A 23,217-nucleotide genomic window follows, 5' to 3' on the forward strand; every position below is an offset into this window, starting at 1 on the left:
CCCAGGCTTGCAGTGCCTAAGCTGATTGGCGCCGCAAGCATGGGAGGCGGGAGAAGTGAAGCAGCGACGGCATGCTTGGGGAGGAGGTGGAGCAGGGGTGAGCTGGGGCGGGGGGGGTGCCTCAGGATGGGGAGCTGCCACGGGGGGAGTGCCTCAGGGCGGGGGCTCGGGAACGGGGGGGGGTGCAAGGTGGAAGTTTCGCCTAGGGCGCAAAACATCCTTCCACCGGCCCTGGTGCCATGTCCACGCACAGCGCCGAGGCCAGTCTTAGGGCCGCCTCCATGAGGAAGACCTTCATTCGAGCAGCTTGGTCCCTCTGAATCCAGGGCTTAAACTCTTTGCAAATTTGGCAGTGACCTTTTCTATAAGCTTCCCCTGAGCACTTGAGGCAGCTTGAGTGCAGCTCGCTCATAGACAGACTTACTGCACGAAGCACAAGGCTTGAATCCCGATGACCAAGGCATGCCTAGCACCAGGACGGTGGACAACTCCGCTATCTCAGAGCGGAGGAGACCAAACTATCTAGAAACTACTAAAACTACACTAACTATGTACACTAAAAATGAGAGAAAATCCACTAAGAGAAGGATTGCCTAGACAATGAGGGTTCCAGCAACTGTCACGAGCAGTAAGATGGATCTGAAGGGGATCAGGGTCAGCAGAGCCCTTTATACCGATGCTATGACTGCACGATGCCAGGGGTGCTAGAGTTGACCCAATGGATACCACTAAGGGAAAAAATTCCAGCAACTGTGCTCGGGGTGTGCGAACACCTACAATGGAATGGACACGTGCAAGCACTCAAAGAAGAAGAAATCTTCTAAAAAGGAATGCAGCTGCCCCCAGTGCTGAAAAAAGCCTAAGGAACCCTCCATTCCAAACTTTACCTAGTGTTTGCTTGATGTGTTTCTCTAACAACTTTACAGTACTGTGCAGCCTGCATTGCCACTCTTTCTAGTATGCCAATCATAAAAGAAACATACATCCTAAATAAAGCACGGAAGGTGCAAGAAAAAATAGCAGCGATCAAGTGAGCTAATATTATTAAATATTTTCTATTAAAACAGAGTATTTTAACACTAGCCAAGCATACAGGCAGAAGTACAGTTGTCACAGTTATAGAAACATCCATGCTAAATAAATGACTTTTTGAGGTTCTGCTATGAAAATTCACTATCCAATATCTTGAAAAAGTGTCTCCCTTCTGGTGGGGCACTATTGTGGCTGTGCCTTGCTTTGAATTACAGCATTAAATATGCAAAGAGTGATTGAGGACCTTTGGAAAAATTACACTTCCCACAAGGTAAACCTTGGCTTCTTTGCTTATCAGTGGTATGTATAGGTTTCTGTTTTTGCTGGTTTCATACACGACAGTAAAACAATTATAATAAAAATCACACATGAGGAAATTGAAATCCAAAGCTATCTTTAAAACCAGGATTCTCCTTCAATATAAATAAGTGCACAGGCAACGTACCATAGCATAAAACCCAGGGGTATGTGGAAAAAAAAGACTCTGTAGGCTGTGATGATATTCTGAGTCTACGGTCTCCCATGACAAGTTGAACTTGTTCATCTGATAAATATCATTTACATAGTTTTGCTGGTAGCTTCAGGGAGGCAATGAGCATTTCCACCTAACAGTTCTCTCTATGAAAGTGTACGTGGCAAGGAATGCTTTCACAGTCTTGGTTTACTGGATTTAATACATTATTTTATCCCATAACGCATTGTAAAACTTTATCATTCATTTATAATAATTCCACTTGCCTTTACAAGGCAAGAAAAAAAATGAAATAGCCCTGTTCAATATCCATACGATGTTATAGATATTGAGAAATGTGTCTGAACTTTTTGTAGCATGTCAAACATGTAAAACCAGAAATCTGTTTCCCTATTCGTGGTCTCAGACTGGTTAATTTAACCTTTTTGAATCAAACTGGTTTGATTATTTGTTGTTAATTTAGGTTTTTCCTGTTCGGAATCCCAATTTCTACCAATGAATGCTTTATACATAAATATTCATCTGTGTGAACAGCCTTTGAATTGTTCTCAAGCTGTTCACTTCAACAGTCTGTAACTAGTCACCTCTGCTTACATTCTCTGACTAGGTGACAAAGTTTTTAAATTGGAGAGTAATGAATGGTGATCAAATAGCAAATAATTAAGGCCCTTCTTGAATCACTGGATGACTGTTAAATAACTGTGGCTGAGTTACAGACAAGACATGGAAAAATCACGGAAAAGTAATAATGAACCTTTATTAACTGCGGTAATGTGGAAAAGCCAGAGAAGACCTACTTGTTTAAGAAAAAATTGCTGGAATAATATAAACATTCAAGTATTAAGTTATGTCTAATTTTTTGGTGATAACCAGACATTTTGCTGCAACTATATTCAGTCATTAATGCGCGGGGGTGACAGCCCAAGCCCCAGCCACCCAGGGCTGACAGTCCGAGCCCCAGCCGCTATCAGTTTGGATAAATGAGGTTCTATTACACTAATGGGGAAAAAAGTGTGTGTTGCAAACCTGAAAATGTATGCAAAATTGTGGACTGCACAGCAAGCTAATAAAAATCAAAATTGCGCTGGAAGCCTAATACTGAGGAATCCGCAATTGCTGCACTATCACAAATTAAGTAGGGCCTTACACATAATACATTTCTGGAATGAAAGTTTAGATGATAGAAATTTGTGCTAAAATCCATCAAACATCTGGGATTTATGAGTGTTTTCTTAAGTGTCTGTAAATATCCGGATGATTATCAAACAAAAAATACATTCCCATAAATAACAATGAACTCAACTCACGTCTTCTTGTAACACACACATTTTTGTATTTTTCCAATCATCTCGACTTTTGTATGTTCTTCATACCTACGCTTCCCCTTCCTCTTACCTTAATGTACATTCAGAAGCCATCCACTCCCAGATCTGTTCAATTTATCTTCTACCCTGTATATCATCCTCTCACACAAGGCCACCAGCATAACTACAATCCAGTCTGAATTTATGTCCCCATCTAGAGACTGACAGTGACTCCAAATTTTTCATTTTAATTGAAATAGTGTAACCAAGCTACCACACGGCTTCATCATCAATGCTAAGTAATATAATGAACCTTAGCTGAGCTTCCTTTAAAAGCTATAAGGAAAGAAAGACAGACATTTCCAGCCTTTCAAACAGTGTAGATTCACTATAACTTTCATAGATTAAGTTTGCTTTGTCCAATAAATGCTGTTCATGTTGAGAAAAGATTACCAGATCCTACAAGGTGTTCAGCACCTCCCAGTGAAAGTTCCAATGTGTTCTTTCAGTACCAGCACTCTGCAGGGGGGAGAATGCTTTCCTGTAGCAGAAAAAGGCATCTCTGAACATCTGAACCAACTCCATCACTCAGATGACTTTGAGCAAAGGAGTCAGCAGTGATCACCTACTCCTGATTTTTAGAAGCTATCCTTCATCCCAGACTAGCAGCCATACATATGTAGACATAGTGATTCTGACTGAAGACTGATTTCACTAAGCTTAAATTGTCTCTAGATTCCAGAAAGTTTTCCAGTTATACCCTAAGGCTAGGTCCACACTACCCGCCTGATTCGGCGGGTAGAGATTGATCTTCTGGGATCGATTTATCCCGTCTCATCTGGACGCAATAAATCGATCCCAGAAGCACTCCCCCGTCGACTGTGAAACTCCTGCTCGCCGAGGGAGCTGTCGACGGGGGAGCTTGCCTGCGCCGCGTGGACCCGCAGTAAGTAAACTTAGTTCGATCTAGGAAACGTTGACTTCAGCTATGTTATTCTCGTAGCTGAAGTTGCGTTTCCTAGATCGATCCCCCGCCCCAGTGTGGGCCAAGCCTAAGAGTACGGCTGATCAGAAAATTGTCTCCTCTGAAAATTCCAGCTGAAAATCCAATTTGGAAATGCCTCCTTGGTGCCTTATGCCCCCATTGTTCTCTATGGGCCTGGCTCCCTGACTAGACTACATCGCCCATGGTGCATCATGGCTTCCCTATTGCTGAGCCATCATAATGCACCCTGGGAGTCCTTGGCCGTGGTGCATCATGGGAGACGTAGTCCAGCTGGGGAACCCAACCCATAGAGGAGAATGGGAGCTTTAGGCACCTAAACTACAACTCCCATGAGGCACCACAGTGGTATTCCCCTATCAAAATGTTTCCATTTTCAGGTGTTTGATGTTGAAAATTTTTATTGAAAAACAGTTTGGATTAAAAAATTTCAACCAACTCTGCCTAGAACCCACATACCTTACACTGATTATTATTACCTTTCTCTAGAAATAATCCCACTGGGTGAAAATGGGACTACTCACAACAAAGTATGGTTCTACTCAATCTGTGAGTAAGGGTCACAGAATCTGCCCATTGATTTTTTGGTCAGGTATGGAGGGGAGGAGAAGGAAAGGAGATGTTGCATTTGTTTGAGCACAACCAGTATACACCAAGCTTACACATGTCTCCCAGGTGTCCAGAAAGTGACTACATTGCCAGCGTTCCAGCAGTTGATCCTCTTAGCCTTTTACACGTATAAGATTTCAGTCTAGTTTTTATTTAACTTTTTTAATGTGTGCACTGTTCAGCACTTCGGAGGATTTCACTGATCCTGTTAACACACCTGTCATAATTAAAATGCTACATGAAATATATACGTAATCTCTAGTGAAAATGAAAGCTTCCGTCACAATGAACCAACTCCTCAAAACAAAAAAATACAAATCACAAAAAACAAGTTGGAAAAATAACTATTGAAAAAGGGTATACAGAAATGATGTGGCAGAATCTTTTAAGGAAGGCTTGAAATATTGAAATTTTCACAGTTAAATGACAGTTATTGCCTATTTCTCCCTCCACCGATAAAATACAAAAAGAAATGTCATAGCTAAAAATAATAATATATACAGAGGGAATTTTCAAAACTTATGCTGCACTTGCCGACAATGGGTGGGCAATTAGTTAATAAGGAATTAATATTCTAAAATAAATTATTTTATCTTCCAATTATTAAAAATGCAGTGACTTCAGGTATCAACAGACAACAGTACCTGAAGGAAGAACAGGAGTACTTGTGGCACCTTAGAGATTAACAAATTTATTTGAGCATAAGATTTCGTGGGCTACAGCCCACTTCATCGGATGCACAGAATGGAACACACAGTACCTGAAGGCTAATCCTGGGTCCTGGCACCTTTGCCTAGAAGCCTCTGAAAGCCACCCAACCAGCAGTGGCTGCTCAACACTTACATCCTACTCATGACTCCACCCCGCCTGGGCACTGAGGAATGACATTAAAGAGGCAATGAGCATGCATACGGTCTCCTAAGGTAACAGAAGACTGGTTTCTCCAGTTGATTGACGGGAGGTAAGAGGCCAAGTTCCCTTCTTCCAGCACTGTCCTTGGCTGACAGCTCCAAAAGGAAACAAGGTGAGTGAGGTAATATCTTTTATTGAGCCAAATTCTGTTGGTGAGAAAGACAAGCTTTCAAACCACACAGAGTTCTCCTTCAGGGCTGGGAAAGGTACTCAAGAGTGTGACAGCTAAATGCAAGGTGGCACAGATTGTTTAGCATAAGTAGTTAGCAAATATGCTAAGGGACCATTCAAGGTAAAGTGAATCATTGACATCTCTGCAGTCATAGGACAAAAAGAGGCAATTAGTAGATTATAGGTTGTTGTAATAAACCATAAATCCAGCATCTCTGTTCAATCCATGATTTTTAGTGTCTAGCAGAGTTATGAATTTAAGCTCCCAGGCTTGTCTTTGGAACGTGTTGTGGATGAGAACTGAGAGGTCAGATACGAAGTGATAGCTGAAATGTGTTCACCCACGGGTGGGAGGGTGGTTTTGTCTTTTATCATTTTTCTGTGTGAGTTCATTTGAGAGCATGGTGATTGTTTGGTTTCACCCACGCTGAATAGATCTGGGACCAGCACGTCTACAACTACACTGCATAGCTCCAGAAGGAAGCAGACAGCCAGGAGAAAAGACAAGGCTCTTTCAGGCAGAAGAGCCAGCACCCCAGGGCAGTCATGAGAGGAAGAACCCAGTGATCCCCATTCCTAAAGAGGGAAGCAATTAACCCTGTAATAGCTGCATGGGAGTTACTGCAGCTCTGTCGTTCCAGCAAAGGTTGAGACATCAGGAATTCCTGGGCTATTTTTATACAGCAAAACATGTATTGGTTACCTCCTTGGGAATAGGGAGCACTGGGGAGTGGAAGTGGCCTGTGTTTATATCAGTGTGTTCTCCCTCTAGCCCCATGTCCCTAACGCTCCACACAGTGGTGCAAATAGAATTTATTTCTTACCGGTACGCAGCACCAGCTAAGGGGGGTGGGATGGGAGAAGAGGTGCATGACGTCCCCATGTGACCCCACCCTGCCCCCAGCCCGGGGCCCCACACTCTCCCCCTCCCCAGGATCCATCCCACGTTACCTGGGGAGGGGAGCGCTCCCATGGGTGGACATGGCACAGCTGCTGTGTGGGCTACTAAGAGAAGAGCAGGGCTTGCTCTCTGGAACAATAGCCACTTCACAGTCACACCTGCTTTGGGAACTGCCAGCAGAAGAGCTTCAAACCAGCTCCCCCTGACAGCAGAGAATATTTTTTTCAGACATGCTGACAACCGAGCCCAGTGCGGCTGTACTGCCCCCAGCCCTTCCACGCAGCTGCGTCTGCTGAGTCCCGTCCGGGATCTATACAGCAGCCCCGCCAGAGGACAGCGCTGGGTGGACAAGGCAGGGGGCAGTACAGCCATGCTGAAGGAGCTACCGGCGTGGGGTTCTGCTCCTTTTGTGCTGCAGGGCTCTTCTGAAAACTGCAACGGTGAAAGGAGCAGACCGTGGGACCGCTGGGCAGCCCCATGCCGGCAGCTCCTCCGGCACGGCAGCCCCGCCCCCAGCCCTGTCCTCCGGCGGGACTGCTGTACAGACCCCGGACTATAAGAGTTAACAGGAAAAGTGGAAGGCTAGGTGGGGTGGACAGGACAGAAGACGTACACATGCAGCTGTGTGGAAGAGCTGGCGGCGGTACAGCCGCACTGGAGGAGTTGCCACCCTGGGGCCACGCGGTGGCCACACGTTCTGCTCCTCCTGTGTCTTTCCGGTACGCCGTACCAGCTATAAATAGCTTACTGGTACAGTGTACCGTACCACCCTACTTGCACCACTGGATCCACACCTCACTCCCACAGAGCATAAGTGAATCCACTCCACCCCAGTAGGCATCAGGTCTGAGTCCTCGGGATCCATCAATCTAGTGCACAGCCAGTTTCTGCAATACTAAGGGCCTATCACATCATTTACTGCATGGAAATTGGCCTGAGAAAGTAGCCCTAGGATTTGTCATTTCCTGTTAGGCTAGCAACAAACAAATATTTAAGTTTATCAAAACCAAAGAATACTTGAAAATAAACATTGACATCATCCATCAAAATTCATTAAAACACAAAACTGCAAGCCCAAACACCTCCAAGCTTAGCCATCTACTACAATGGGCTAGTTCACTGATAAGATTCCACTTGAAATACAGAGATTGGTTATGGCAACAGAATCTCCGGAAAAATACTGTCACGGGAGCAGAGATGGCAAGAGGCTAACCCAAGAACAAAAGGGTTGGAGTGCCTACGCTGGCTTGTCAGCTGAAGACAGAGCAAGAAGCAAACAGCCGTGAGAGGAAAAACACTCACCACAAACAGCATTTTTTCCCCCATTCAGAAAAAGCCAGTGGATGAGGTTGTTCAAGCATAAACAATAGATTCATTCAGGAATTAATGACATGATATCCTATGACTCGTGTACATCACATTGGACAACCCATGAAGGGTAAAGGGTCCTTTCTTCTCTGTATTTCTTATCTTTGGTGGGCTCTAAGGGTCAAATTTTCAGCAAGTCTCCCTAATTGAACCTGCAGCTGCCTCAATTTGCATGGCCTCAAACTGGCATTTACACATGAAACTGTGGGTTTGGGCATGTGCAAACATATACTCCTGCACTATTAGCACAATTAAGGAAACTGGCTGAAAATTTGTCCTTAAATAAAACTAAGTGTTGTGCAACTTAAACAACTTCTAAGGTAATGAAGGACAGAGGGCCTAATTAGCTGATATGTTTGTGTCCCCACATCTGATCAAACTTAAGCAGTTTGGAGGGGGAAGCAAGTAAGATAGCAATTTTAGGTCTTGATGCAAAGTCCGCTGAACTAACGGTCTTTCCATTGACTTTATTGGGTTTTGGAACAGGCCTTCACTAGTTTTTCCCCTTGGAGGTTAGGATTCCAATTTGGCTGAGGTAATAAATAAAATTTGCTTGGCAGCATAGGCGCCGACTCCGTGGGTGCTCCGGGGCAGGAGCACCCATGGAAAAAAAATTGGTGGGAGCTCAGCACCCACCGGCAGCTCCCCGTGGCCCCGCCCCGCCCCCCTGCTCCAGCTCACCTCTGCCTCCACCTCCTCCATGAGCGCGCCGCCGCCTCCTGCTTCTCCCCCCTCCCTCCCAGCACTTGCGCCGCGAAACAGCTGATTTGCGGGGCAGGGAGGGAGGGGGGAGGAGGGGAAACGCAGCATGCTGGGGGAAGAGGCGGGGCCGGGGCAGGGATTTGGGGAAGGGATCCAATAGGGGCAGGGAGGGGGCGGAGTTAGGGCGGGGACTTTGGGGATGGGGTTGGAATGGGGGTGGGGCCAGGGGCGGGGATGGGGTGGAGTCGGGGCGGGGTGGCAGGGGCACCCACCAGTGCTGGAGAAAGTTGGCGCCTATGCTTGGCAGTGCCAATCTCTGGGCAGCAGGCGCATGTGTCTTCATTACCAGTACACCATCCAGTTTTTGGTGGCTGATAAGTAGAAGGCTTCAGCCACAAAAAAATGGATGGCGTATTTGTGATGTAGATGCGTGCCCATGCCACACAAGATTGGGACCATGAAGAAAATCTTATTTATTACCCCAGTCAAACTGGACTCTTAGCCTCTAAGGGGAAAAAACTAGTGAGGGTCTGTGGCTGCTCTTTGGACTGCCCCAGCTGGTGAATCTGCCTTCTGGCTTACAAGTGTGTTTAAAAAATGTAAAACTATGCATGGGTGACCCCTCACTTACCAACACTGTAGCCTGACTTGAGCCAGAGCTCCTTTAGTACAAGCATTCATGACACTTACCCAACACTTTTTTTTTTTTTTAATTAAAGTTAGCAGCTTGTAGTGACAAACATGCATCTTTCCTGAACATACTGTAGCTTAAGACATGAAACACTCAACTCAGCTAAGGACAGCTGCTCAGAAGTTTAAAGGACATTTTCAAACAAAGTGTCATAAAGCAAATATGAACGGGTGTAATTGTGGCAGAGGTACATGTGTGCTGTACCTGCTATTGCTCATAAAATGTTAATTCTATGAGTCAAACCAGCTTTGGGGGGAGGGAATATAAATATAAACCTGGGGGGGGGGTGCAAAATATAACAAGACAAGGGAGCGAGAAAAGGGAAGGAACTTACTTGATTTTACTGAAGACAATGTCAACATCCGTGATTGTCACATTCTTCCCATCTATCACATGACAGTCCTTACATAATTTTGACCAGTTTTTCCCATGCAGTTCTTTTCCTGTGGCTCTGGTATCTCCGTGGATGGCAAATTTTCTAAAAGCCTCTTCTAGAGCACTAAGCTCTGCTGCCATGGCCCCTTCGTGGGAACTGTTTGACTCATAAGATAGCCTTTTGGCTGCTCGCTCTTTTGCCGGATCTGCAGGAGACTTTGGAGGAGTCTTGTTTGCAGGTTTAGTGGACTTTGTTTTATTGTCAGCCATCATGCTGCAAAGAGGAGGGGGGGAAAAGATCAATGCATTCTCTGCAGATTAATTTGCATAGTTTACCCTCTTTATTAGGTTGTCCCTTGAGAACTAGACTTTCCACATGCTACAGTCCATGTTACAATCTGTGAAGGGAGCTTACACTACACACTTAGTAGTAACTTGATACTTTCTAGTAGGGTTTATGTACATGGAGAGCTAGTGTGTGGCAATCCAGGGTGCAAATCTACAGCACGCTAGCTGAACACAAAATGGCAGCATGGACCCTGCTACTGCACACTACATGTTTGAAACAGCAGTACGTCAAAACACACTATGGAACTTTTAGTGCCTAGAAGCAAGGTCCACACGGCCAGGGATTCTCATTAAATTCTTGGACAGTGCCCTTCTGTTAGCAAAACAAACTACGAGGTAAAAGATCTGAGAACTGACCTGCTACAGCATGTTGGATTCAACACCTGCAGGAAGTGGTAGCACTAGAAAAGCATGTTCCTATTCCAGATGACGCCATTCAGATTTTATTTCATCTGGTCCCTCTGCTTTACTTTCTTTCACTCACAGTCTGATATCGGGGTGCTAGAACAATTTTTATAGTGGGGGTGCTGAAGGTGGAAACCATATATCTGGGTTGTTATTACTACTTCAAGCCAGGGGGTGCGACAGCACCCACAGTACCCCTAGTTCCAGCACCTATGTCTGATATGCCCTTCTGGAGAAACTTTAGCACTCTGCTAGTTAGCGTAACACCTGTTTGCCGGCAGCATCAAGAAGAAGCAACAATACAAAAGAGCAGTACAATTTCTGACAATTAGAATCCTCCAACACTGATTTATCCAGAGCACTCATCAGTAGTAAGGGGAAAATACACAACTCCAATCCAGTTCAACCCTCTCTGGATATGGGCTGGAAAACTCTGTGTACTTACTCTGTGTTTGCTTCTGAAATGGGTAAGAGACCACAATCTTTTAACATAGTTTAGTTAGTTTGTGTAGAGAATACCACATGTGACCAAGTGTGGGTTTTACTCCTGAATTACGTGCAAAGTCCTTTTTGTTTAATCCCAGTGCTCACTAGGGTGAAAGTGTGAAAAATCAGGACGGGGTGGAGGGTAATAGGAGCCTATATTAAAAAAAAAAAAAGCCCCAAATATCAGGACTGTCCCTATAAAATCAGGACATCTGGTCACTCTAGTGCTCACATATGACAGCAATGAATAGTATAGAATGCCTAGATTAGATTTTGGCTCAGCTTCTGCCTCCCCTCAGGCCAGTCACCAAATTATCTGATGTAACCTCAGAGGACTCAGACATACCCACATTTCTCCTTTTCCTACTTAGCCTGAGTCCCACACTCTGCAACAGCAGCTGACCATCAGCTATTTGTTGTGCAACACCTGCTGATCTATTTGGGGCCTTTTCCAGGATAGAGCCTGGGTTCCAAGGACATGCCCTTAACCTGCCCCAATATGCACCAGATACATAGACACCAGGCTGTATTCAATCTCGAAGTGTGGGTACAGGTTGTAACATGCAACTAATCACCGTACCACTGGAATTCACACTCTCAACAAGGCACACAAATTTCATGTGGCCAATGATTAGCATCTCCCACCCTTAGGCAGAAGGGGGGAGAAAACAGAAGGACAAAGTTTAGTATTGGAACAGTAAATTTCCTTTTTTCTAGTATTTCAGATTTCTTGTTTAAACTATAATAATGCAATTCTCATTTGAATTTTCTACCTTAACTCATTCTTAAATTTACTTCCCAGACAAAAATATTTAAGAAATCACTATATTATTTCACATTTACCAGCAGGACAATACATTTTCAGAATTCATACTCTTAATAAAGCACCTAGGTTAGTTCTACACAACTCTCAAGACCCTCACAGGTTTTCCCAGACATCGCTTTGGTTCTGTTAACAAAACCATATACAACTATTGCATATATCTTTACCTATTTTCAACAGAGCGCATCCTCTCTGTAGGAGTCTTTGTTGAGAGCTGAGAGAGCAATCTATTGTGAAGCAGGAGGTTAGAATGAACTTCTTGAAGCTAGAATTTTGTAGCCCTACACTATAGGCAATCTTGTAACAAAGACTACTACAACAAAGGGAGCTTTGTACTGGCATTACATGATAAACTTGCATCATGTAACGTGTCCATAAGTGATATAGCTCAGACTGTGAAGCAGCACTGTATATTTTTAAAGGTTTAAATAAAGACTCAGAGATCCAAATAAATTACATTAAAAAAAGAGAGGTCTTCATACTATTAAGAACATAAGAATGGCCACAATGAGTCATACCAAAGGTCCATCTAGCCCAGTAACCTGTCTTCCGACAGTGGCCAATGCCAGGTGCCCCAGAGGGAGTGAACAGAACAGGCAATCATCAAGTGATCCATCCCGTCATCCATTCCCAGCTTCTGGCAAACAGAGGCTAGGGACACCATCCCTGTCCATCCTTGCTAATAGCCATTGATGGACCTATCCCCCATGAACTTATCTAGTTCTTTTTCAAAACCTGTTACAGTCTTGGCCTTGACAACATCCTCTGGCAAAGAGTTTCACAGATTGAGTGTGTGCTGTGTGGTAAAAAAATACTTCCTTTTGTTTTTTTAAATCTGCTGCCTATTAATTTTATTTGGTGACCCCCAGTTCTTGCGTTATAAGAAAGAGTAAATAACACTTATTTACTTTCTCACACCAGTCATGATTTTATAGACCTCTATCATATCCCCTAGTAGTTATCAATCCTAATTCTTGTTCAGCCAATTGCTAGGACAAACACGTTTGTTTACATTTACAGGAGATAATGCTGTCTGCTTCTTATTTACAATGTCACCTGAAAATGAGAACAGGTATTCACAAGGCACTTTTGTAGCAGGTGTTGCAAGGTATTTACATGTCAGATATGCTAAACATTCATATGTCCCTCATGCTTCAACCACCATTCCAAAGGACATGCTTCCATGCTGATGACACGTTCTGCTCGATAACGATCCAAAGCAGTGCGGTCCGATGCATGTTCATTATCATCATCTGAGTCAGATGCCACCAGCAGAAGGTTGATTTTCTTTTTTGGTGGTTCGGGTTCTGTAGTTTTCGCATCGGAATGTTACTCTTTTAAGACTTCTGAAAGCATGTTCCACACCTAGTCCCTCTCAGATTTTGGAAGGCACTTCAGATTCTTAAACCTTGGATCGAGTGCTGTAGCTATCTTTAGAAATCTCACACTGGTACCTTCTTTGTGTTTTGTCAAACCTGCAGTGAAAGTATTCTTAAAATGAACAACATGTGCTGGGTCATCAAATATATGGCAGACTGCGGTTAAAAAACAGAGCAGGGGACATACAATTCTCCCCCAATGAGTTCAGTCACAAATTTAATTAGTTGATTTTTTTTTAAACGAGTGTCATTATTTCCAGTAAATGTAAACAAACTTGTTTGTCTTAGCGAGTGGCTGAACAAGAAGTTAGACTGAGTGGACTTTCTAGGCTCTGAAGTTTTACATTGTTTTGTTTTTGAGTGCAGTTATTTTTTGTACCTAATTCTACATTTGTAAATTCAACTTTCATGATAAAGAGATTGCACTACAGTACTTGTATGAGGTGAATTGAAATAATGTTTCTTTTGTTTCTTTTTTACAGAGCAAATATTTGTAATCAAAAATAAATCTAAAGTGAGCACTGTGCACTTTGTATTCTGTGTTGTCATTTAAGTCATATATTTGAAAATGTGGGAAACACCCAAAAATATTTAAATAAATGGTGTTCTATTATTGTTTAACAGCGCGATTAATCACAATTAATTTTTTTAATCGCTTGACAGCCCGATCTATAATTTATCTGTACAAATCCTTGGTTACACTAGGAAGCTTAGCAAAAAGGCTACCTTGTATCTTGTTTAGGAAAAAATCTGATTCATCATCAACTGAAGCTACATCCTTCCAGGCAATACAAATAAAATACTTCTGTAAGCTTTCACGGACTAATGTTCACAAACCCCTTAAAAACAAAAATTAAGAAATTTAATCAGGCACAGAATAGCACAACAAAACATGAAAGCTAAGGGCTGGTCCACACTACCCGCCTAATTCGGCGGGTAGAGATCGATCTTCTGGGATCAATTTATCGCGTCTCATCTGGACGCGATAGATCGATCCCAGAAGCGCTCCCCCTGCGGAACTCCTGCTCGCCGAGAGGAGGAAGCGCCGTCGACGGGGGAGCCTGCCTGCGCCGCGTGGACCCGAAGTAAGTACATTTAGTTCGATATAGCAAACGTCGACTTCAGCTACGCTATTCTCGTAGCTGAAGTTGCGTTTCCTATATCGATCCCCCGCCCCAGTGTGGACCAGCCCTAAGAAACCAACTCCATTAATTTTACATTATTTTCCATTAATCAAAACAGAATTTCAATTTAACTTATCAAAAACTATGTAACCCAGCACAATCATGGGAAGGAGATGTATATTCCTAAGTGAATATGGACCAGTTGTGTATTTTTAAAAAGTCAAGCATGGTTATGAATTTAGGATTAACTAAAAAGGATTTTGATTCTCCTTTACATTCTAAGCAATGGAAAAGGAAAACAAAAACGTCAACTTCTGTGCAATGTTAAGGGAAGAAGAACTTGAGAACACTGTATACTTAAAAACCTGAACATTAGAAAGTCAAGAAATTCTAAATAAAGGTTGAATTACACACATACATAATTGTATATTTTCATATTTTGTAAGGTTACCCAAACAACTATAATTTTGTTTTTCTTCCCTCAACACCACCCAAAAAGCCCACTGAATTGGGGGAGAGAGAGTGTGTGTCATCTAAAACTTATAACCTCCACAGAGACAGCCTGAGCACTTTTTAGCAGGCCTGAGAACCAATGTTTTGCCACCACTCTCTTCCCCTCACCCCACCCAAACATCAGTCACAAAGATGGCCTTCGTATATTTTTGTCCCTTCTTGGGGCTTTTTTGTTTTTGTTTTTTTTGGAGGGGGGGAGGAGGAAGAGGACAGGGAACAAGGTTAGTTTTTGGGATGCGCCCCAAATGTAACAGACTCGTGTTCAAAAAAAAATATTATGTGCATTTAGGTCTCTGCTCCTTTAAGTCTCCCATTGCTGGATCCCATCTCTGTGCTGAGGCCTTTGCATAGCTGCCAACATTTTAAAAAAGCTTTGTAAAGGGACAACTGTTCAAATGAACTGGGGTTTCAGGAAGCCCTTGGCCCAAACAACTGAAGGATTGTGTGTGCAGCCCAGTGAACAGTACATATACATGATCCATCGTCTACAGCCAAGCGCTGAGGTACAACCGCATTTGCTCCAACCCCTCAGACAGAGACCAACACCTATAAGATCTTCACCAAGCATTCTTAAAACTACGATACCCACACGAGGAAATAAGGAAATAAATCAACAGAGCAAGAAGTGTACCCAGAAGCCTCCTGCTGCAAGACAAGTCCAAGAAAGAAACCAACAGAACTCCACTGGCCATCACCTACAGTCCTCAGCTAAAACCTCTCCAACGCATCATCAGTGATCTACAACCCATCCTGGACAACGATCCCCCGCTTTCACAGGCCTTGGGAGGCAGGCCAGTCCTCGCCCACAGACAACCCGCCAACCTTAAGCATATTCTCACCAGCAACCACACACTTCACCATAGTAACTCTAACTCAGGAACCAATCCATGCAACAAACCTCGATGCCAACTCTGCCCACATATCTACACCAGCGACACCATCACAGGACCTAACCAGATCAGCCACATCATCACCGGTTCATTCACCTGCACGTCCACCAATGTAATATATGCCATCGTGTGCCAGCAATGCCCCTCTGCTATGTACATTGGCCAAACTGGACAGTCCCTACGTAAAAGGATAAATGGACACAAGTCAGATATTAGGAATGGCAATATACAAAAACCTGTAGGAGAACACTTCAATCTCCCTGGACACACAATAGCAGATTTAAAGGTAGCCATCCTGCAGCAAAAAAACTTCAGGACCAGACTTCAAAGAGAAACTGCTGAGCTTCAGTTCATTTGCAAATTTGACACCATCAGCTCAGGATTAAACAAAGACTGTGAATGGCTAGCCAACTACAAAAGCAGTTTCTCCTCCCTTGGTGTTCACACCTCAACTGCTAGAAGAGGGCCTCATCCTCCCTAATTGAACTAACCTCATTATCTCTAGACTGATTCTTGCCTGCATATTTATACCTGCCTCTGGAAATTTCCACTACATGCATCTGACTAAGTGAGTATTCACCCACGAAAGCTTATGCTCCAATCAGTCTGTTAGTCTGTAAGGTGCCACAGGACTCTCTGTCGCTTTTTACAGATCCAGACCAACACAGCTACCCCTCTGACACCAGTACATATATTGTGCTTTATAAATACTATTTCATTCTCATACTACAAACTGTTGTTCCTCCTTCCAGTTTGAGGTAGGTAAACATTATTGCCCATTATAGAGATGGAAAAAGTAAGCTGGAAAAGTTAAATGATTTGAACAAGGCCACAAAAAGATTCATGTTAGAACTGGGATTATAATGTGGAAGTCCTTTATTTACAGTTCCATGCCTAGTCCACTAGATCATGTTCCCTCCCATGTTACTGAACTGCTTTTCCTTGTGGACACAGATTGCCCAGATTAGTCACACTAGGCCCAAAGGTGCCAACTCAGCTGCAGGCAACCAGCTCAGAGCATAGTTGTCCTAGTACCATCAATGGACGCCACATAATGATCTGGAATCCTCCCAAAAATGCAGGAACCTACAGCTAACATTTCCATGCATCCCAACTGCCAGTGCTGGGTAGCCATAGAGGATGAACGAATACCCTGTGATCATTAGGACAATGACAAACTTTCAGCCCTAGTGATCAGTTTACAAAGATTTACACCTGTTTATTTTGCAAGAAAGAGGGCTGTACACTTACTGCTACAGCCTTGGAATTTTTTAAATGAAAACAGAGATTGTCTTTTATATTTACCAATCCTCAAATATGGAAGACCTGTGGGCTTCACTGGCTTTAAATGTCCTGTGGGGTTTATAATTTCAGTAGCTTACAAACCCTGCAGAAACATCTGTGGGTCTTGCATGTTTTAAAGCAGTTACCGCAGACCATGTCCAACCCAGCCCCCTGTGACCTGCTGCACTAAGGCCCTGATGTATTGTGTAGGAAGCAGCAGAGCAAGTCAGTATATTTTGTGTAAAGCAGGCATGAGCCAGCATGAAGCGTTCGGAACATTGATGTTCCTAGTGTAAGTATTGTTCTTTCTCCCACCCCACACAGAACTAGACAAAGGTATCATTCCTCACTAAGGGCAGCCTATTAACTCAAATGTAAGATATCTACACCAAACCATTTTTGAGTTACAACATTACAAAACAGCATTAGAAAAATCTCTAAAGTGAGATTGCCTACATTTTTGAACCTCCCTATTTCCTTTCCCAAATGCCTTGTCCAATTTGTCTCCAGCTTTCCAGAAATATTCTGGGCTGGCATAGGACCACATTTAAGATTTCAAGTAGCTTGCTTTCAGATGGGTGTAGCGGGTGTCACCACAGGTTTATAATGGAAGCCTTGTTTCAACATTAACTATGGAGACACACTAGCTTTTGTATCAATTGAAGTGTACTTTCTAGGGCAGAGGAGTCAAGGGGTTAGAGCAATCCAACCAGTTTATTCTACTAACTATGCAGTGTATAATTATTTACAGCCTCAGTTTCTTAGACACAATCCAGCTAGCTGAGAGAGAGAGAGCGGTTTTGAATTATTACTCTCCTTGCTGATCAGTATTTTTTTTTTCTTTAAAACTATTCACCAGCTGGCTGCGACAAGGTCAAAAGTCTTGTGAACTAAATAAGTAAAGCTTTCAGTCCAGATTATTTACAGGAACAGAAGACATTTTTAAAGATAGGCATACAGGGACAAATCCTGGTTGGACTCTCCACTGAGGCTGGGAGAAAAGAATCAGCAGTTTTACCAGCTACAGTCTCCCTTGCAAAGGATTTACCATGACCTTATCCACCCCACCTCCAGCCCCTGCTTACTCCAAACCCTAAATTGCAATGACATAGATGTGAACCACTGCTCCATGGGACACCAAAGAATGCAGCTTCCCTTGACTGGCCTCTACATAGCCTGCTTCCCACCCAAAGGAGAGAACTGTGGCAATTCTGCTGTATTTAGAGTCTTCCATGCCTGCAGAGTGGGACAGGAAGAGTTGAACCTAGGGAGACCAGATGTCCCGATTTTATAGGGACAGTCCCGATTTTTGGGTCTTTGTCTGATATAGGCTCCTATTACCCCCCCCACCTCCGTCCCAATTTTTCACATTTGCTGTCTGGTCACCCTAGCTGAGCCCACAGTGAAAAGATTACATTTATAAGAAAATCAATTGTCCTACAGGTTGGAAAACTTCATCTCCAGATTGCAACAAGTCCTTCAAGCATTATATCCTGGGGTAGTAATTTTTTTTCTAGCAATAGGTTCCTACTATCAACTTAACCTCCAGTCAATAGTGTATGCCTCCCAAACAACTCTAAGCCTCAGATCATAGGCCTTCTCTTACTTCCACTGAAGACAAAATTGCCAAGCATATATGCCAACCCTCTGAGTTTTTAGACCCTGCTATGAGTTTATGGAGAGGAAAAAAAAAAACTAGTCTATGGGGAAATCCCACCTGATTGGCTGCTCTTCCCCATTTCCCTGCCTGCTAAATAGGATAAATGGGAACAGTCTTTATGCAGATCAATGAAAACATATGCAGATATTTGTTTAGTTGGCTGAGAGGCAACTTGGTGGCATTTCTCTGTCTGTAGCATAACAACTTTTGAACACTGCAGGAGATCAATTCCAAAATGGTAGGGAATATCCTAGGCATCAGTGAGCTGAACTCTGTTGATTTCAGTGAAAATCAGAAAAACCAAAGGTAGGAAATGGGGGGAGGAGAGGTACGCATAGGGTATGTCTACACTGCAAGTAGACACCTGTGATGCCAGCTGACTGGGGCTCACGGGGCTCAGGCTAAGAGGCTATTTAATTGCGGTGTAGAAGACCCTCCCACATCCTCAGGTCTTTAGAACCCAGACTCCTGCCCAAGCTCAAATGTCTACACCGCAATTAAACAGCCCCTTAGACTGAGCCCCACAAGCCCGAGGCAGCTGAGAGGGGCCAGCCACAGGTTTTCAATTGCAATGTAAACACACCCGCAGAGCCAGCAGTTTCAGTCACCTCAATAACTCTCTATAGATTAAATAAATGGTTGATGGCAACCATTAACACCTTCCAGCATAATATCTGCCCATCCTTCCAATAGTTTAACATGTTGACACCATGAAACATTTCTCTCCAAGAAAAGGAGTTTAAAAAATGCAGTGGTAGGAGAGAAGGTGTGTGCGGGGATTGGGGGGGGAGGGTTGGGGGGAGAAGAGTGGCCCAACTCCTGGCATGGGGCAGTGGACAAATAGGTAGCCCTGGCATAAAGGAAAGTAGGGATGAATGGGGGACAATGGTATGGGGGCAGGGGACATGGGTTCACACAGAACCCCTTATATGTGGCAAGGAGGAGAATAGTGGGACGGGAGAAATGACAGGGGCAGGTGGAGTGCTGGACACACAGAGCCCCTGGCACATGGTAGGTGTTGCAAGGAGTCCCTGAAATAGAGGAGGATGGGGGAGGTGGCAGCATACAGGGAGGTTTTTTGGGGGGCGAGGGGTGTGGAACGGATGGATGCAAGGAGTCCAGGTGCATGCAATAAGGTGCAGCCTACAGAAGCAACAAGGAGTGCATAATTTTCTGTCAGGACATTTTTCACCTTGCCTTCACAAATCAATTTTACTCCCATACAAGTCTGTTTGGAGTTTTCCTCTCCTTGTCTGGAACTGTCACAACAGTTCCAGCCTCACCTTCCACAGCTACACTGTCAGTTTCGGAGGCCAGCCAAGCAAAGATTTCTGCCCCCCAAATACCTTCTCAGATGGTCCTTAAACCTGAAAAGCCATTTGTACTTAAGTTGGATAACGCAGTGCTCAGTCTTCATCAGTAGGAAAGTGTGCGACCCTCTAGTTTTATGTTCATTACAATCTTGTTTGTTTATTTTCAAGTATTGGCAGGTATGTCATTGACTTCAATGCACATAGGATCAGAACTTCAAATTCTGAAGCAAAATAGATCAAAACGTCACGTTTGTCAGTACTCATTAAAAAAATATTAGACACAATTAGCAGGTGTATCCAACACTACTTACATCCGTCCGAGCAATCTAAGCAAAAGGCAGAAACACAATTTTTAGCAGAGCATTCTAGATGCTGTTTATACAAGAGAGATTTTAACTGTATGTAACTATAGTGTCCTTGTGGTCAAGATGGAGACTACTCTGTGGGCAGCTCCGTCCCAAGAAACTCCCTTTCGCCCCAGCAGCACCTGTTCCTAAGCCCCTGGAGTAAATACACACACACACACACACACACACACACACACACCTCGGAATAGTACAACAAATACAGGGAAGGGAAATATAGATTTGAAGAGTCATAAATGGGGAAAAACAAGAGGGGTAGAAGATAGGGGGAGAGGAAGAACAGAATAACATCCAACACGAAGACCCACAGGGACCAAGCCCTGCATCTAGACTCAGAGTTCTGGAATACTGGGCAGAGTTCCAGTCCCGCAGCAAGTCTTGGTTGTCTTTGGTGCCAGTAAACTTTCTCCAGCAAACCCCTTCAGTGCTCTCTGCAAACCCACACAGAGCAACAACCTCCCAAGGGGTGCCGCATAGGGGGAGGAGGGTCATGCGCCCCCCCCCCCAGCTTTCTGCCGGGGTTATATGCATTGTCCTAAACCACGCTGCAAACCACCAGAACCTTTAAATCAGAGGTTTTCAAACTGTGGGGCATGCCACCTGAGGGGCACAAAGGAAAGTTCAGGGGGGCCAGCGGTGATGCCAGGTGGCTTGGGCTTCAGCCCGGTACAACGGGGCTCGGGGAGGGAGCACCACGTCCACCCCCTGACTCACCTCTTTTTGTCGGGTGGGAGGGGCGTAACCAAAAATTGTAAAGCAAAGGGGGGCTCAGCTCAAAAAGTTTGAAAACCACTGTTTTAAATAGTGCCCTCCCACTATCAACAGTTATGCATTGTCTCTGCCCAATGCAAAGTCACAACCCCCCGTTTTCACAGCCCTATACGGCTGTGCACGACAGCGATACTGGGTCCAGCTCCAATGTGTCCTTCTCAGATGATTCCTCTCTGGCACCATGCTCATTTGGGTCCCATCCTGGGGCGTCCCTGGTCAGCCGCTCTGTCCCTCCTGTGCTTTGAACCAGTTCTTGGCTACATGGGCAGCGAGTGAACCGCTCCCTCAGTGAGGCTAGCCTCCAGCCCCATCCCTTCTACCTGAGGCCCCCTCGCATGGCCGGAGGAGCCCTGAGCCCCACCTCCCCCTGCAGCCAGAGGAGCCCTGGCCTGCCTGCCCAAGCCCCCCTGTGGGGGGGGGGGGGAAATGAGGGTGGGGCCTCAGGGTGGATGGTGCTAAGCCTCCCCTGGCCTACAATACCCATTGCCATGCTCGGCTGCTTTGCTAAATGAGGATCTGCTCACTATAGGCCCTCTTGTCTGAAGCTACTGGCACACACATGCCCCTGTGGGTCCTTCTCCCTTCGCCCCTGGAATAAACAGCCCTTCCTCTCCCTCAGGACCAGGTTTTAAAGGGGCCATGCTCTCTAAACCCCAAGGGGGGGTAATGCTCTCCCCCAACAAAAATAATTCTTGTTGTCCCCAGTAAGGTGGGCAACTCGAGGCAGCAGATCCCCAGCAGCAGACCCAGGTCCCCTACTGGTCAAGAGCATCCCCAGCACCCAACCCCCTGTAAAGGACCCAGGCGTAAGCAGTCTGGTGTAGAAATCTCCGCTGGGATGAGGTCTGACCACCAGGGATGGGAGTCACCAGGCAGGAGTTGGACGAATGGCAAGGCCAGGTCCCATAAGCAAGAATCAGGGTCAGTGTCAGACCAGGGTCGAAGACTGGGAGATCAGAGGCAGGACCAAGTTAGAATCAAGAGGCAGGAATAGGGGTTGAAACCAGACTGGAATGAGAGACCAGAGATCAGGAGACAAGGCAAATACTGGCGTTGCAGCAGACTGAAGTCTGTGTGGTGGCCCAGAAACTTCCTGGGGTTAAGTAGGGGCACTTGGCCAATCAGCAGGCCACAGGGTACTGTTACTCCAGGTCTCTTGGGTGATACTTCCTGCGGTGCCTACTCTCCACAGTGCTTCCTGGCTGCAGCTCTGCCTGGCCCCCTGGTGGCACTGTGGGAATACCAGCCACCCCAGGCTCCGCAGACCTGGGCTCTAGTCCCTGGGTCCTTACACCCACAGGCTCCTAAACGAGAAATAGGTTCCCACAAGGCAACTTGCTCCTTCTCCCCTCCAACCCCCGCCCGCCCCCCCGTGGTATAAATGATCACACATCAGCACCTGCCTGGGCTGCCCTTCCTTGGAGGAACAGCTAGGCTGGCTGTCAGGCATCAGCTGAAGTGCTACCACTCACCATGGAGGCAAAATGACAGGTCCCTAAGGCATGAAATCAAGGGCATGCAGGTTTAGAGCGGCCATTCGAAGTACAGGGTTCTCTTCCCATATCGTCCCTTCCTCATTGGGCCCTCTGCCCCCTCTCCCCCCGTCACAGCTTTGGCAGTGGAGCCAGTGGAGCCTCTGGGACAGTCAGCATGGGTTCTCCACCTTCACCACCCCTTTGTGCAATGACAAGGGGGACCGATACTGTGGGGAGCCTCCCAAACAGGATGTCTGCTATACCTCGCTTCATCTTCACTCCCCAACAAGCTGGGCATCCAGACAGACCAGGTAGATCATCATCAGGAGCACGTCCAACTCATGGGGCTGGCAGGCTCAGAATCCATGGAAACATCCTCATTAGGGAACAGTCCCACAAGTAACAGATGATTCCAGCGGAGAGATCTGGCGGGGCTGACACTGCCCTCTGAGCGTATATAATCTACTGGTAGGTCCCCAAGTTTCTCCTGTATAACATATGGGTGTGACTCCCATCAGCCAGCAATTTTGTGTTTTCCCTGATTCCAGGCCAAAACTCAATCACCAATCTGGAGCTCCTGTTACCATAGGCGCCGATCCCGTGGGCGCTCCGGGGCTGGAGCACCCATAGGGAAAAATTGGTGGGTGCTCTGCACACACCGGCAGCCAAGCTCCCCGCCCTCCCCCACCTCCCCCCACCCCCTCCGGCCTCACCTCCGCCTCCTCCCCGAGCACGCCACGTCCCCACTTCTCCTCTGAGGGCTTGCCGCCGCGAAACAAGCTCTGGGAGGGAGTGGGGAGGAGCGGAAACGCGGCGTACTCAGGGGAGGCAGCGGGGAAGA

General features: G+C 45.4%; 1 protein-coding gene across 2 annotated transcripts in view; it reads right to left on the reverse strand.

The window, feature by feature from the left end:
* The window catches only part of TPPP (tubulin polymerization promoting protein), a 118,092-nt gene that overhangs the window by 80,510 nt on the left and 14,365 nt on the right, over nucleotides 1-23,217 (reverse strand). For both annotated transcript variants that reach the window (XM_024218567.2, XM_024218570.2), the window contains one exon: nucleotides 9,500-9,814. In XM_024218567.2, the coding sequence (XP_024074335.2) occupies nucleotides 9,500-9,814 (315 nt within the window). The remainder of the gene's footprint in view (nucleotides 1-9,499; nucleotides 9,815-23,217) is intronic.

This window comes from Terrapene carolina, unplaced genomic scaffold (assembly GCF_002925995.2).
Source record: "Terrapene carolina triunguis isolate 2854851 unplaced genomic scaffold, T_m_triunguis-2.0 Scaffold229, whole genome shotgun sequence".
NCBI lineage: Eukaryota > Metazoa > Chordata > Testudines > Emydidae > Terrapene > Terrapene triunguis.